Here is a 17,073-nt window from a genome sequence, read left to right as displayed (position 1 = left end):
AATGAGGATTTCCCTTCTCACTTTCAAATAAGCAACCACCAAGTTACTCATGTTAGATGATTAAAGAGAGTCATGGTATGTATGCTCTTTACTGAAGGCTCCTAAGAGAGGGAAGTGAGACAAAAGGACTTAGTATTAACACATTGGTTTTAGGGCAAAGTTCAGAGGTGGGACTCCAACAGAAAGCCCAAACCTAGGAATCAAACTACCAAATCTTGAAGACAGGTTTTGTCAGTTACAGTGGAGTACAACTCATATATTTTTGGTTTCTATAGATTAAACTATAGAAAATTTTAACAGCTATGTAAAAGCCTTAAGTAGAGACAACTAAATGGAATAACTTGAAGCAAGAATTTTGCTAAGGGTATAAAAATATGTCAGATTTTCAAATATACTCTGAAGCTAACATTGGAAGTGATTCTTAAAGATGCAGCAGAGACTGAAGGAGTGGCCAACCAATGACTGGCCCAACTTGAGGCCCACCCCATGGGAGAGAGCCGACCCACGTCACTGTTAGTGACAGTCTGCTATGCTTGTAGACAGAAGCCTAGCTAAGTGTCCTCTGAGAGGCTTCATCCAGCAGCTGATGGAACCAGATGCAGAGACCCACAGATAAATAATAGGTGGAGCTCGGGGAGTCTCGTGGGAGAGTGGGGGCAAGGGTTGAGGGAGCCAGAGGGGTCAAGGATTCCACAAGAAGACCTACAGAGTGAGCTAACCTAGATCCATGGGGGCTCAGAGACTGAACCACTAACCAAAGAGCATACGTGGGCTGGACCTAGAACCCCTGTACACATGTAGCACATGTGAAGCGTGTTCTGCATGTGGGTCCCCTAACAATTGGAGTGGAGCTGTCTCTTACTCTGTTGTCTGCCTTTAGATCCCTTTCCCAGAACTGGACTGCCTTGTCTGGCTTCAGTGGGAGAGGATGTGCCTAGTCCTGCTGCAATCTTAGACCTGATGTCCCGGGTGGACTGGTACCCATGGGGCGGGGCTTCCCTTCTTTAGAAGGGAATGTGAGGGTGGGACTGGGAAGAGAGGAGGGAGAGGGCTCTGATCAGGCTGAAAATTGATTAAATAAATAAATTCAAGGAAACACATTTTGCAAAGGCTAAGTTATTATATGCCAGATTTTCAAATATACTTTGAAGTTAACATTAGTTCGAATTCTTATTTTTTTTTAAATATTGAAGTCTAAGGAAGCAGTAGCAATAACTTTAGTACACTAGCAATATTAATGATGAAAGAAATGGATTGCTAATTACAGAGTAAGAAGAATTAAAAGATTAAAACCAAGAATTGCCTATGCTTCTATTTTATCTTTCATCAGCATTAACTCATTCACTGATTTAATAAAGGCATTATGCAAATGTGATCCAGTTTGTAGTGTATTTATTTCCTGAATTACTTAACCATAATATAATAATGAGTAACACATTATCTTGATTTCATTCTATGCTTAGAATTATTTAGGCATTGGATATATGGTCTTCAATGCTGATTATTCTTAAAGAAGTGTTGTATTGGCCTAATCTTCAGAAGGCTTTCAGTTTCTCCTTGGCTACTTTCTTCAAAGGCTATTTTAACTTATTTAATATATTTTATGGTTCTAACTGGAGAGGGAGGAGAGAAACTCCATAAACATATGTAAACAGACAGACTGCACCAAGAACTTGCTAGCATGTTCTGCTCATTCCACAAAGAAATGGGATAGTCTTGCTCTCTTTAACATTCTTTTGAAAGACTATCATGCTGGCTCAGTGAGTATCTTAGGCCATCACTTTGTATCCTAACCAGTTATTGGGTCATACTTGTAAAAACAAAGACAAAAACTAAACAACAAAAAAGAGGGACTAGAGAGATGGCCCAGAGGTTGGGAGTTCCTGCAGAGGACCTGAATTCAGTTCCCAGTATGCATATCAGGTGGTTCCAGGGATCTACTGCCAACTCCTGGACTCTGCAGGTACTGCACTAACATCCATTACTTCCCCCGTCACACAGACACAAAGCTAAAAATAACACATTTAAAATAATTTTTTATCTCTTAAGAAAAAATGTTTCTCCTGCCCTTCACCCATTCCTAGCTAGAACATGAAATCTATGATATCCCATGTTTTAGAGAGAAAGTGGACGGTATATTACATGCCTCATATATTAGTCTTAAACTAAGAACCCATGCCTGACACTGCTCAGGTAGCCCCCAAACCTGAGACAAGATAGTCCATGTACCTAGGGGAAAACCAAATACTACTACTGCCAAAGACCATGGCAATAAAATGACTAATGGCTGTCTGCTATACTCATAGCAGCTGGCCTTGAACTCACAGAGATCCATCTGCCTTTGCCTCCGAGTACTGGGATTAAAGGTGTGCACTACCATGCCCAGCTAAGCTATAGTTTAATTTTTAAAATGGTTATTAAAATAAAATGACCATTAAAAAAGTGCAACACAAGCAACATACCTGCAGGTGTGATCATCACTTACACTTGCAATTTCATGGCCTTCCTTGGGATGGAACACCAAATCATTAATGAAATCCGAATGACCCTCCAAAACCTGGAAGAGAAGATCAGTACAGAAGAACGCACAATCTACAGTGTCCCTAGCTAATGTTTGCATATACTTTTCCTATAGTATTTTAATAAACCTGTCATTTTAAAAGTCTGAGTTATAGAGGCACTTTCCTATAAAGGCGGTCTTGGAGAGAAGCCAGTCGCTCAACACACTGCGGTTAGCTCAGTCCTTCGTTTCTAGTATGCATTTCTTGGAAAAGCACACTTTGTAAAACAGCAACTGTCCTCACATCATTTCCCTTCTCGTTTATTACATAACATCTTGGGGATCTGAGATAGAGTCCTTCTAGGCTTTTCCTTATGTACCTGTTGCTTTGCACACTCACAACCATGTAACAAATAAGCATTGTTAAGTTCACCTTCACCGTTTATAATCTTTGCTCAGTGTGAATGGTGAACATTACAAACCCACAGTCACAATCAACACAGAATTCTTCTGGCCAATGATGGAATAATAGGAACTTGCAATGGTCAATTTCAACTCAACACGAGAGCTAATTACTATTATATATGTATGTTACTATGTATAAAATATTGTTCTCTAAGTTTTTTTTTTTTTTTTTTTTTTTTAATGAATTAGCTTAACCACTGCTCAAAACCTTATGAGGCAGAAGCTACACCCTAACTTTATCAACTAGGAAGAGTACAGGGTACCTGCAGGTAGAACTGAGTTTTAAATGCAGGGAGTGTGGCTCCTGAATCTATTTTCTTAAGGAGGTCTGCAACTAGTTTTCTAAAAATCTGCTTAAAAATGTTCCACCTTTGCCAGGAGGTGGTGGCGCACGCCTTTAATCCCAGCACTCGGGAGGCAGAGGCAGGAGGATCGCTGTGAGTTCGAGGCCAGCCTGGTCTACAAAGTGAGTCCAGGACAGCCAAGGCTACACAGGGAAACCCTGTATCGAAAAACCAAAACAAAAAAATATGCTCCACCTTTACTGAGGTGTAACTAAAGCAAATATATGTTTAAGGAGTATGCACACTGTAAATTATACTGGCAACAAAAAACCTAATCAATCTGCCAATAATGAGTTTTTAGGTTCACTTGCTTCACTCTCCCCTTCCACCTTTTTTTTGGTTTTCTGCGACAAGGTTTCTCTGTGTAGACCAGGCTGGCCTTGAACTTAGAGATCCACTTGCTTCTGCCTCCTGAGTGCTAGGATTAAGGGTGTGTGCCACCACTGCCTGGATTTCTTCACCTTTCTTATGTGTATTGTGAGAACCTAGGACCTAACCCTCAGCAAAATGTAAGAATACAGCATATTATCTTTCATTTTTGTAATTCTCAATGCATATATCACGCTCATAGTCTGTCCACCACCACTCTGTAATCCTGCCTAGGAGATCCTGTACTCAGTGGTTGTTCTCTTCAAGTTACATTTCATTCTTTTTTTTTTTTTTTTTTTTTTTGGTTTTTTGAGACAAGGTTTCTCTGTGTAGCCTTGGCTGTCCTGGACTAACTTTGTAGACCAGGCTGGCCTCGAACTTACACCGAGCCTGCCTCTGCCTCCCGCCTCCCGAGTGCTGGGATTAAAGGCGTGCGCCACCACCGTCTGGCTTCATTTCATTCTTAATATACCCACCTGTAAACTCCTCCCTTAATGCAGCTCCTAGCATCTGTAAGTGATAGCGTATTTACGAACTGGCTGCTTCTAACAATCTATTTACTAGAGTATAACAGTAAATGAAACCTAAGCTGCAGACTTTAGAGAGACTGACCTTTAGTTAAGGAGGATGCAAGCCTCTGGACTGAAGTGGCTGGAATAGCTGGCCTCAGACCCAGGAAGAAGCAGTGCTGCTCGTCAGCCTGCCATCATTTCCTGCCTGCTGTTCCTGTCCCTATTCTTTGCTGACATCTGAGTGCCCATGTGATCTCACTGAGCAACTTCCAGGCCTTCAAGAGCAGACTGGGACGTCTGAGGTGTGACACTTCACAGTGAACAGTACAGTGTTCCTGCCCAGGCTCTTCAGCATGCAGACGGCCACTGTTGGATGGCCCAGCTCCCACTGTGCCAACCAAAGTCACAAATCCACTTTTATAAAATACATTCATTCTACTGCTTTTGTTCTTCTAAAGAATGCCAAAGGTTATTAAAGGGCCATTTTAAACCATGGTAGCTACAATTTAATAAGCAAAGAAAATGAACATATTTCAACATAAAGATTTATTTATACTTGTCAATATACCTTATATTCATTTTTATCTTGAAGATCTGAAGTAAATAATCTAATCTTCATATCAGCAGCTGAAGTACAAAACCTAAAGAAAAAAAATCAGACCCCGTATTAGACTTTGTAACCTGAAGTCCCCCCCCCCGCCCCACCATGCCACCTTTGCATCTAAGTCATTAAACCTTGTCCTAACTCAGAATGATGCATTTGGGGTTAGAGGTGGCGGGTGTAGTGGTTACTGCAGCTTACACTAGAAAATATTACAGCCATTAAAGAAGGTAGGAGATAAATTCAGTGTTTTATTCTGGAACACATAAAATGCTAGTACATGTGGATTTGTGTCTTCAACTATAAACACAGGACTTCATATTAAGTTGGCCCAGAATTTCCTGCATTCTCTACCTTTCTTGGAATCTTGGTTACATTAGGGGTTTACAAGTCTTCCTTTAAGGAGAGCAGAAAACCTGAGACTGAGATAAGATGAGCCATCTGCTCTTCACTACTAAGGAAGAAAAACAAGCAAGGTTCACAAGTGCAGCAGGTCAGGAAGAGAGCAAACAAACAAACAAACAACCCCCCACACTGCATTAACAACCAGAACTTTTAAACACAGTAAACTTGACAACAAGAGATCCTAAGTTGTACCGTAGCCATATACAGAGCCACTATGCAGTCAAAAAGAAACTTCTCTTTATTTTAGAATATTCTAAATGGAGTATTCTACAAGAAATGGAAAATATGACTATAATCATACACAAATATATATAGATTAGGCTATCTAACCTTTTGGCTTCCTTTAGCTATACTGGATGAAGAACTGTTTGAGACAGACATTAAATATATAAATATTAATAAAAGCTGATGAGCAAATAAAATATGTGTATCACTTTTATGGTATTTGCTGTCACAGATAAGCAAGAAGTCTTTACTCAATAATCCTAAGTATGAAGCACCTGTGTGCAGGGTCTTAAAATCACCAAGCTGGTCCAAGTCTGTCACTCCCTCATAAAGAACATGCACATATCTAAGTAATGGAACATGGTTTTCTTTTTTCGTTATGAGAGTAAAAGGGCAACAGAACACAAATGAAATACCTGACACTGTGTTTGAGAAATCATTGCATCAGTACTTGGTTGGATGGAATTGCGACAACTCTCAGTGTATTCTCGAGATGCTTTCTAGATATTCTGGCTTGAATATAACAATTAGTGTTCTATATTTTTAAAATAGTTGCCCACTAAAACAGGTACAGCCAAAAAGTGACGACATGATCAGATTACTAAGTTGACTGTGAGATTGTAACTCTATGCACTCCGTGTGAAAGTTGGAAGGTGACATATTCATGTTGATGTAATCTTTACTGTCAACGTGATAGAATTTTTTATTATCACTGAACCAAATTCCTGGGCGTATCTGAAGGAGACATGCATGATGGTATCAGGTACTTGAGATAACCAAATAAGCATAACTACTTCCTTTATCACAAATAACTAAACGTCCCTTGTTTGCAATGGTAGGTCAAAACAGTATTGGCAATTACTGTGTTTCACTCTCGCGGTTATCCTGAGCACATATAGCATCTGAAGGTGCCGAGTCAACTTTTGTACTTGGACCACAAGACGTTACAAGACACAATCCACTGTAAAACTGAAGCCATGCATGCACACAAACAGTAACATCCTACACGTATTTATACGGCAGTGTGACACAATGTCGTCATCTACAAAGTTCCTCTCAAGAACTGTATGACTGAGTCACCTGCTGCACTGGCTGATTTGTGTGTCAACTTGACACAAGCTGGAGCCATTGAAGAGGAAGAGGCCTCAGGTGAGGAAATGCCTCCATGAGCTCAGCTGTTAAGGATTTTCTCAACTAGTGGTCAATGGGGGAGGGCCCAGCCATGGTGAGTGGTGCCATTTCTGGGTTCTGTAGGAAAGCAGGCTGAGTAAGCCGTGGGAAGCAAGCTAGTAAGCAGCACCCGTCCATGGCCTCTGCATCAGCTCTGCCTCCAGGCTCCCTGTCCTGTCTGAGTACCTGTTCTGATTTGCTTTGGTGATGAACAGCAATATGCAGGTATAACTGAATAAACCCTTTTCTCCCCAACTTGCGTTATGGTCATGGCATTTCATTGCAGCAATAGGAACCCTAACTAAGGCCATGTCCCTCTCCCGACTCATAATGGCTTATTTAAGTTTACGAGTTTATGTTGGGGCAGCTTCACAGCTATCCTGGGTCATGTGCAGCCCTTGGGCTGTGGGCTGGATACTCCTGTGAGTGATAACACAAGTTTTTGAGACAGAAGTAGGTTTTTCTTTTTCTATTCTTGATCCTTCTAAATTTTGCACATTAAAAATGTACTATATAATAAAATGTAGAATTTTTTAAAAGATTTATTTATTTATTATTTTTTATACAGTGCTCTGCCTGCATGTACACCTGCAGGCCAGAAGGGAGCATCAGATCATGTTATAGATGGCTATGAGCCACCATGCGGTTACTGGGAATTGAGCTTAGGATGTCGGGAGGAGTAGTCAGTGCTCTTAACCTCTGAACCATCTCTACAGTCCCAAAATGTATAATTTATTTGAAAAATATATTTATTCTATCAGCTTGCTCTAAAATATTCTTTAAATTATATATAAGTTCTGAAAATGATTTGAGGCAGCTTACTAAAGAACAAGAAAGAAACAAACAAAACCCCTCAAAAATGATAAACTGCAGCAAATCTACTGAAATATGAGAAAACAAGTAACAAAGAGTGAGTTGAGTTAGCATCTGATACAATAGAACACACTGAGAAGCACCACAGAACTCAATCCAAAACTTCGGGAACAAGATTTTCTATTACTTGCTGTTGTCTGGGTACAGATACTGTAAACATTTCTTTCTAGTATAAAAGGCAAACAGAAGTGTACCAGCTGTTAAGTCATGTGTGCTGACAAGAGAGGCTGTATCATTATTCAAAGTTAAGTTAGATAAAAATGTGCTGGGCAGCCCAGAGGCAGGCGGATCTCTGTGAGTTCGAGGCCAGCCAAGGCTACACAGAGAAACCCTGTCTCAAAAAAAGCCAAAATCTCCTGGGCATGGTGGCACATGCCTTTAATTTTAGCACTTGGGAAAAAAAAGGCAAGCAGATTTCTGAGAGATCCAGGCCAGTGCGTGTTACATTAACTGTCTGAAAAGGAAGCAAAACAAAAAACAAAACAAGAAAAACCTTCTGCAACCTTGTAGGCAAAGACATAGAGAAAATAAATCATAAAAGTGCTGAAAATTATTAGTCACAAAGGAGATGCCATATTTTAATGAGATCAGAAAACCTCGTAAGTGAACTATAATGGCTAAAATTAAATACACTAAATGTTGGGGAACAGGAAGAGGCACGTGAACTCCTAATTACTCATGGGAAAACAAAATGAAAGAAATGCTTTAGACACTGGACCCTCCCTCCATGGTTTGTAGTGCTGGAGACAAAGCATGGGGCCGCACGAATGTCAGGCAAACATTCTACAACTGAGCCACACCCACAGCCCCAGAATCTGGCACTTTCTTTCTTCTCATTTTTTTTTCAAATATGTTTATTTTATGTGTGTGTTTTCCCTGCGTACAGAAGGAGTAGAGGATCTTGAGTTCCACCATGTGGGTGCAGGGACTAAGCCCAGGCCATCTGTAAGAGCAGTCGGCACTCCCACTCGCTGGGCCATCACTGCCCCAGCTCCCCAGACTTCATGGATATTAAATATATATCTATTGTGACCCAGCAATTATACTGCTAGGAAAAATTAAACTATACGTCCACTAAAGCTATATAAAGGTATGCACATGAAACTGTAGTTATAATAGCTAAAAACTGGAAACTGTTCTTGGATCCATTACAGAAAAGAATAAACAAACTCAAAGGTTTAAAAAAACAAAAACCAAACCAAACCAAAACACCCAGTAGAACGTAAAAGTTGAGGCTCAAGACCTCACGCCTGGCACTGATGAAGTCACAGAAGGCAGAACTAAGTTCTGGTCACAGAACTGTAGTTAATGGCTGCTGTGGCAGGGTTAGGGCTCAGGGATTAACCGGAAGGAACATGAAGAGCTCCTGGGGGATACAGGAGAGTTGTGCATTAAAAGGATGTAGGTTATAAAACTGTAAGAGGAGCTGGGTTGCTGCTCAGCTGGTTAAAAAGCACTTGCTATGCACATGTGAAGAGCTGAATTCAATTTCCAGAACTCATGTGAACGTACCAGGCACGGCAGCACATGCTGGGGAGGTGCAAGTGGGAGGGTCCCTTGTACTGAGGATGATATCCAAGTGTGTCCACCAGGCTCTGTGTGTGCACGTGCTGCGCATGCACGCACACACACACACAATGCACAAAAATACATAAAGCTATACCTTAACAATTTTTGAGTTACATGTACACGTGTGTGTTGGTGTGTGGAAGCCAGAGGCATCCGGTCCCCAGGAGAGGACTTACAGGGGTTGTGAGCCACCTGATATGAGCCCTAAGAATTGAACTTGGCTTCTCTGCAAAAGCAGTTTGTGTTCTCAACTCTTGAGCCATCTCTCCAGCTCATCAAACTACACCATTGAGAGCGCTGATAGTTTCTTTAGATAAAAGTTGTCTCCTAACTAAAACGGTACATTAGCCCAATCAGTGCACTTAAACTTCTTAAGTACTGTTTTCCAGAAGACAAATCTTTTAGCTCTGACGTTTGCAGGAACAAGATCAGGGACTTGTAACACACCTCACATGACCTACTGGGGCTGCTCAGCAGGCATTAGGACTTGATTTTTCTCAAAAGCAATTGTCATTTTTTTCAAACTGCTCTCATCAAAGCTGAAGCCCACTGGCTAGAGATTTACGGCATGCTAAGCATGCAAATACAGCCTTGGTTCACATCTGGGATCAGAAAGGCTGTACTACTGTTTCAAACAAATGTTATTTTTAACAAAGCAGCACTCTGTTTTCATGTTTGTGTGTCCACACAATGGCAGATGTGTGGAAGTCAGAGGGCAACTTGCTAGAGGTGCTTAGCTTTCTTTCTATCACATGGGTTCTAGAAATTGAACTCAGGAAGTTAGGAGTGGTGGCAAGTATTTTCACCCACTGTGCATCTTGCAGGCTCTTAAATAGTACTTTAAGTAAAGAGTACAGGGTCTGTGGTGACTTTGAATGAGCCTGATGAAACTCAGGTAAAGAGATTGTAGCCTGGACCAAACACACGGCCAGGGCATCAGCCATAGTCACAAATCCAAACTACAAAGATGAGATCACAGAATTATTAAAAAAAAAAAAAAAAAAAAGCAAACATATAACCATTGAAGGTTATGGAAAATAGGCATGGAGCACTTGGGATCACGTAACACAGACAGTAACACTGCCTTGAAATGTTTAAACTTACTTGATTACTGGAGGCAGTGAATCAAGCTTGGTCTCTGGGCTCCAGGCAATGCCATCAACTCGGACTCCATGGTGAAATGTTCGTAGTGTTTTATACTGAATTCCTTCAATGTCTGTTTCTTCCTCCTAAATGCATACAGTAAATGTTTTAATGTTATGAAGACAAACACGAAAATACTCAAGTTCACCTTAGTAATTTATCACAAGGCATGCATATGCTTTTGGAGAGTGCAAAAGAAAATTAGACATTGAGATTATACTAGTTCATGGGATGAAAAAGAATCCTGGGGGCCTGAGATGTGGCTCTAGAGCACCTGTCTACCACACACAAGCTCTTATTTTGATCTCCAGCTCCCTGGGAGAGGGGTAAAAGAAATGCTACACTTCACCTAGGAGATATTTTATTTTCAACAGTAAATACACTGCACAGCAATTAAAAAATGAGATGGTTTCAAAATCAGTTATTGCATATAGATTATCAGCTGATAGAAAGAAAACAACATATATGAAAGTTTTAACTACATGGAAGAGCCTTTGAGTGACAATTCACGCCTCCAAAATCAGTGTTATTTCCACGAAGTATTCTCTAGGCACAAGAAATTGTAATTTACCATTAGACCACTGGTTCTCAACTTTCCTGATGGTGTGGCACTTTAATACAGCTCCTCATGCTGTAGTGACCCAAACCATAGTTATTTTTCTTGCTACTTCATAACAGTAATTTTGCCAATGCTATGAAATGTAATATAAATAGCTATATTTTCTGGTAGTCTTAGGTGACTCCTGTGAACTGGTCATTTGATCCCTAAATGGGTCTTGACCCGCAGTTGCGAGCCACTGCGTTAGAGGCCATGAGCCGTGAAGATAAGGGTCGGGTGGCTCAGAATACTGTGCACAATGATGATACCGTTCGGAAGAACAGGGAACCAGCCACACAAGTTTCCAAGCCTATGTCCTGGGAGTGAGAAGACAGGCAGTGAGGGACGATACCAGGAGTCTTCTAATTGTTAATCTCCTAATTGTTAGACCAAGTAATAGGTATATATTATTTTTATACGTTTCACAGTACACTCTCATATATACTTTTGCTGAATCCCAGCAGATGTATAGATTTTCTTTCCAAGACAGCTTTTGAGATCCTAGCAAAGTCATTTCATAGGTATCCTACATGTGTCTTTATAAAATTCAAACACATTTAAATTTAACTTAAAATTTCAGGTAAACTTACAACTTAATAAAAGGATTTTTCCATTAATCCAAGAATATAAATATACTTAGTGAAAAAAAAAACTGCCAAAATTTATTACTTCATAATTTACATATATTGCCAGCTAACAGATATGCCAAGGCAGCAACCACTAAGCAGTTTAAAATAAAGTTTAGACTTCTAATGATGCTGAAATGACAGTCTGACTTAGATCTATTTTTCCATATTTGACAGATCTAAAAATGAATTTTCATATAAAAACACACTATTTTGCTACTGTAACAAGAGTGATGAAAAGCAGGACCTGTATTTGTTACTCAAATTAGATATGGAATTACTGAGTGGTCATGGGGATAACAAAATCACAGGGACTGCACAGACCAAGCTTTATGTAGTAACAGGAAGCCTTGCCCTGCTCCTGGCATCACAGTTTGCTATTGAGTCAGCCGATGAAAAGGGTAGTGTGTGTGTGGTATAGACAGAGATGGACGCTATTTTTGGTTCGGTTTGGGGTGTAGGCAGTATTGTATAGGCAGGAAATTCAGAGACTCTGGAAAACTTACTGTAATAGAAATGATTATACAAGGTTCCAGCAATTTGAGGCTGAGGAACAGCCAAGTTGGTGGAAGGGCTATTCTAAGGCTCTGAAAGTGGTAGGCCTTTCTACCTCACCCATGTAGGAGCACATACATCTGAAAGTGGTAGGCCTTCCTACCTCACCCATGTAGGAGCACATACATCTGAAAGTGGTAGGCCTTTCTACCTCACCCATGTAGGAGCACATACATCTGAAAGTGGTAGGCCTTTCTATCTCACCCATGTAGGAGCACATACATCTGAAAGTGGTAGGCCTTTCTACCTCACCCATGTAGGAGCACATACATCTGAAAGTGGTAGGCCTTCCTACCTCACCCATGTAGGAGCACATACATCTGAAAGTGGTAGGCCTTCCTACCTCACCCATGTAGGAGCACATACATCTGAAAGTGGTAGGCCTTTCTACCTCACCCATGTAGGAGCACATACATCTGAAAGTGGTAGGCCTTTCTATCTCACCCATGTAGGAGCACATACATCTGAAAGTGGTAGGCCTTTCTACCTCACCCATGTAGGAGCACATACATCTGAAAGTGGTAGGCCTTCCTACCTCACCCATGTAGGAGCACATACAGAACTTCACTTGGTCAAGGCTGGCTTATCTAATGCAACTCTCTTATTTAGTGCTTTCATTTTTATTTAAACATGAAAAATATTTTTTAAAAAAATGAACACTTCCAATGAGAAAGAAGTAGCTGCATTTGGGATACGTGGATTCAGTAGTACGGGGGTGTGGGGGGGGCTATTAGAGTTCTTAACGTTAAGTCGGAGTGTTTCCATGTAAAATCTACTCAATGCCCCAGTTCCATCTCTGGATGGCAAGCCTTGTCACAGCACTGTTCACAGTGGATTTAGCACCAGTTACTGGAAACAAGTGGAGGTGACAAGTCAAACTTTGCTAGTCTAATCAGTCTTCCCTGAGTTTTAAACATTTTTCATATAGCTCTGAAAATTATTCCCAAATACACTATCTCCTTTAAATCAGAGCAGTGATGAGAAATAATGTTGAGAAATAAAGATTATAAAAAACTTTATTATCAATTTATAGAGAACTCTGCTGTCTGATAAGCCTCTAGCCACATAGAGCCTAAGGCATTTAAAATGCAGCCAGTATGTATACTTACTTTGTAAGATATAAAACATACACAAAAATCTCAATTAAATCTATTAATATAAACTATAGAATAACCTTTACATTGATTATATATAAAGTATTTTAGTTGTATTAGTTAGAATATTCACTTAAATTAATTCAACATTATTTTTAGTGTGTGTGTGTGTATGCGTGCGCGTGCGCGCTATAATACAAATGCTGAAGCCAGAGGACAACTTTCAGGACTTGGCTCACTTTTCCATCGTGTGGGTGTCAGGGACTGACCTCAGGGCACGAGGCCAGGCAAGAAGGGCCTTTACCCATGGAATCATGACACTGGCCCTGCCTTTCTGTTACTGTTGTAACAGCTAAACTTATATTTGTGGCTTATATTATACTCTAGCCGGGTGGTATGAGTTAGCTCTGTTCAGTCCTCATTGTGTTGACTTGGGGTTAATTTTTCAGGTGACTAAAATCTGAGTCACAATTCTTCCTTTCCAGTTCTAAGTCTATTGTCTTAAGACTTACAGTCATCTTTATTAAAATTCTGCTTGCTTGACTTGGTCCAATGTATTAAACAATGTTTGGATCTGAACATAGAGTTTGGCGTACAAAAAGCACTCAATAAATTCCTGCTAAATGAAGTTGGTTATCGAAGGATTAAGGTATCTTTCTGTTTCATTTTCTCTACAAAAATAATGTGCTTGCCTAAATCAATGTTGTCATTCAAGTCCAACCAGAACTTCTTTCTTACTGAAGGGCAAGTAAGCTTCGAAGCTTCTCTCCTCATTTGGTCATTTATAAATGAAGCTTTTATGTACTGATTCAAGAATCTCTTTGGGGACAGGGCAAAGACTCTGTCTCTCTTTCTTTCTCCATTTCCCAGTCCTTAGTGTATTCATGGCTTCTTGACAACATGTAGCAATCAACAAGCTCACCACTTTCACTCATATTTCTGTATAGTTAAAAGGACAGCATGAGATTCTGCAAACTTATGGTCAAACTCATAGTTTTCTGCACTCAGTGCTCCCTCATGATCTTACAATGAAGCCTGTTTTTTTTGTTTTTTTGTTTTTCCCGATAGGTATGGGACAATCAGTTTGATTTACATCTTTTTCCTTACAAGGTATGAAATTGGGTGACATGAAGCTTGAAAGTTCTAGGATGAAAGAATGCGGATGTTAAGCAGCATCTAAATAGGACAGAGAGAACAGTCATTTGTTCTGGATCTCCAAGGGCAAACTAATGAAACCACATTTTTCAGAATATTTGAATTACTGACTTCATTTGAACAGAAACACAAGAAATGGTCTGACTGAAGAACAGGGTTAGAGTGTGGTCTGAGCCTTGTTCTCATGTAATCCTTAGTCATGCCAAACATCTCTGAAGCAGAGTGGAAACTCTAAGAGGAAGGCGACAGTTGTATTAACTACCTCTAATGTTGAGACCTGAATATGATTTGTGCTCTCTATATGCTAATAAAAGAAAAAAGCCTATTTTTTTTTCCCCTTAGATAATTTGCAAATGAGACCTACTTTGTCACTCTCCTAGATCTGAGGATCAATAAAGACAAGTCTTTTGAATAATACAAATAGTTTTTTCTCATTTTGTCATTTTCCTTTCTCTTCTTGTTGCCTATTTTCCTCTCTTTCCTTTTGCTAATTTTTCTCCTGTCTTGATTTCTTCTAGTTTTTCCTAACTGAACTTGAACTAGAGGTATATTTATCACTATTCGAAAAATGCAATTCTGTGTCCATACCTATTGATTTAGTAAGCAACGGCAATAACGAAGGAAATTCGGCCCCACCATGTGGGTTGCTTACTTTCTGCATGTAGGTGGCCCGTGTTAGAGAAAGTAAGTCATTCTTAAAACGATGCTATGTTATTTGCCTAATTCATATGACTTATGATTCGGACAGTCCAGCTGAGCTTAGGTCGAGGGTCATAGAAACATAGTCCTGTAAATATTATTTTGGTACACAAAGAATTGCCGAAAATCCCAGGGAGTTGAATCTTCACTGCCGAGTGTCTCTTATGCATTATAACCTAGGTTTCCCGTGAGATAACATGGTACGATATGACGTCTATTGGAAACAATTTGTCTTTGAGGACTAAGTATGAGGTTGTGACTGTCACTACTGCTCATATCAACCACATTAAAATACACATGTGGGTTAAAATGTGCCACATGTCCTCCGAGAACTTGATACACACTAACACACTACACCTCACAACGCGCACTGAACACCATATCCCTCACTTTTTGAGAAGACAGGTTATATATATATATATATATATCTAATGAGGGGCTGATGCTCATTAAGTACAGCCATGCGAAAGTAAGTTTCTAGGTACTTTGGCTCCAGATAGAGGGCTAAGATGAACTACTGCCTGCTGTAAATGTGACCCTATACTTGGTTATCTAAACACCTGCTGCAGGGGCTGGAGAGATGGCTCAGAGATTAAGAGCATTGGCTGCTCTTCCAAGGGTCCTGAGTTCAATTCCCAGCAACTACATGGTGGCTTATAACCACTTGTAATGAGATTTGGTGCCCTCTTCGGGTGTGCAGGCACACATGCAGGCAGAGCATTGCATACATAATAAATAAATAAATAAATAAATACCAGTTGCAGATACAGAAAGTGTGAAGGCAAATTAATAGGAAAGATGAATATTATGAAAGCTAGAAATTCTCTCGAAAATAGTTTTTTAGACTCTCACTATGATCTTGCTTCCTACGACATAGCATAATAGAGGGACATTTGAACTGGACTGCGTCTAATTGCACTTGCTAATACATGTGAATATGTGCAAGATCGTGTTCAATTATAGCAGTTGTTCTCAGAATATTCCACTACTGAGCACTGGGTGAAAGAAGAGCGTTATACGCGCCCCTCCTCCCCATAATACAAGTCTCAATCGTTACTATTGGGGATGAGTTTTGCTGTGGACCTTCAAATTATTATTATTTTTCTTGTATTCAAACTCAACCTATTTTTAACAGCTCAGCTTTGGCTTATATGAACGTTGTTACTGATAAAACTATCTTCACTGGGATTCCCTACAGTTTGTAGACTAACCTGAAATGTACACATGCCGATAACCACGTAATTACTGCCGCCATAGGCAATCAGGTTTCCCGAATCTCCGCTCTCGAAGGGATTAAATTCTACCACATGTACGTAGTCTTCACAATCCACAGTGTAGGCAGCATTTCTTGCAGCATCTTGCTTCATTATGTACCTCAAGACTTGAGCAGTTGTAAGAACCAAACAGCCTCCTACGGGAAGTAACGAAATCGTGGATCACAAACAAAATTTAAAAAGAGTTAGTCATTCGACACATAATAAAGCTTGGTATTGCATGTCAGAGGCAGCTCAAAAGAGAATTCTGTTTATATTACCACACACACACACATGGATAAATTTAATAAAAATAGATTCATAAAATTATTAAGTAACAGAGACACAGGACTATTTGTAGTTGGCATGTTTTACATTTTGCTGACATCATTATACTTAAGAATTCCATAAACTTTAGTATACCCATAGTCCCCTTTTTGCCTATGAAGAAATTTGCCAAGTTAACAGGTTGAGGATTTAAAAGACTTAGATGTTTTGGGCCCAAATGCTAGAGAAAACACAAATACACACACTTGCCTTTGTCAGGACTATGCTGCATTACTTGCTTTGATTATATGACTTTTAATATTCTAATTTGACAATCCAGTTGAACTCGCATCAAGGGTGGGATGAGCTGTAAATTGCTAACACTGCCTAAAGAGACAAGGAGTCTAAGAGCCTTGAAAGATGCTAGCATCTAGGGGTACGTTACAAATCGGAGTTAACTCATGCACTAAAATGAGCAGATACAAAAATACAGGACCTGGGGTAATGTGTGCTACCAATTGCTATAACGCCTGTCACAAGCCTCAACTAATTTGTCACGGGATGGGTAGTGTGCACTGTGAAAATAGCATTCTCATATGAGAATAATTTTAATTTGTTGTTCACGAAAAGGAGGGGTCGTTTTAGGCTCA

At 39.9% G+C, this 17,073-nt stretch overlaps 1 protein-coding gene across 1 annotated transcript in view; it reads right to left on the bottom strand.

The window, feature by feature from the left end:
- Window positions 1–16,326, bottom strand: part of Nup37 (nucleoporin 37) — a 30,804-nt gene extending 14,478 nt beyond the window's left edge. The window contains exons 1-4 of the mRNA XM_051139640.1: window positions 16,115–16,326; window positions 10,138–10,262; window positions 4,759–4,831; window positions 2,463–2,557 (exon numbers count right to left, since the gene is read on the bottom strand). Of these exons, the coding sequence (XP_050995597.1) occupies window positions 2,463–2,557; window positions 4,759–4,831; window positions 10,138–10,262; window positions 16,115–16,270 (449 nt within the window). The 5' untranslated portion in view covers window positions 16,271–16,326. The remainder of the gene's footprint in view (window positions 1–2,462; window positions 2,558–4,758; window positions 4,832–10,137; window positions 10,263–16,114) is intronic.
- Between the last annotated feature and the right edge of the window lie 747 nt (window positions 16,327–17,073).

Source organism: Acomys russatus, chromosome 31, assembly GCF_903995435.1.
Source record: "Acomys russatus chromosome 31, mAcoRus1.1, whole genome shotgun sequence".
Lineage (NCBI taxonomy): Eukaryota > Metazoa > Chordata > Mammalia > Rodentia > Muridae > Acomys > Acomys russatus.
The sequence above is the reverse complement of the archived record's forward strand: the minus strand, read 5'-3'. Positions and strand labels throughout refer to the sequence as shown.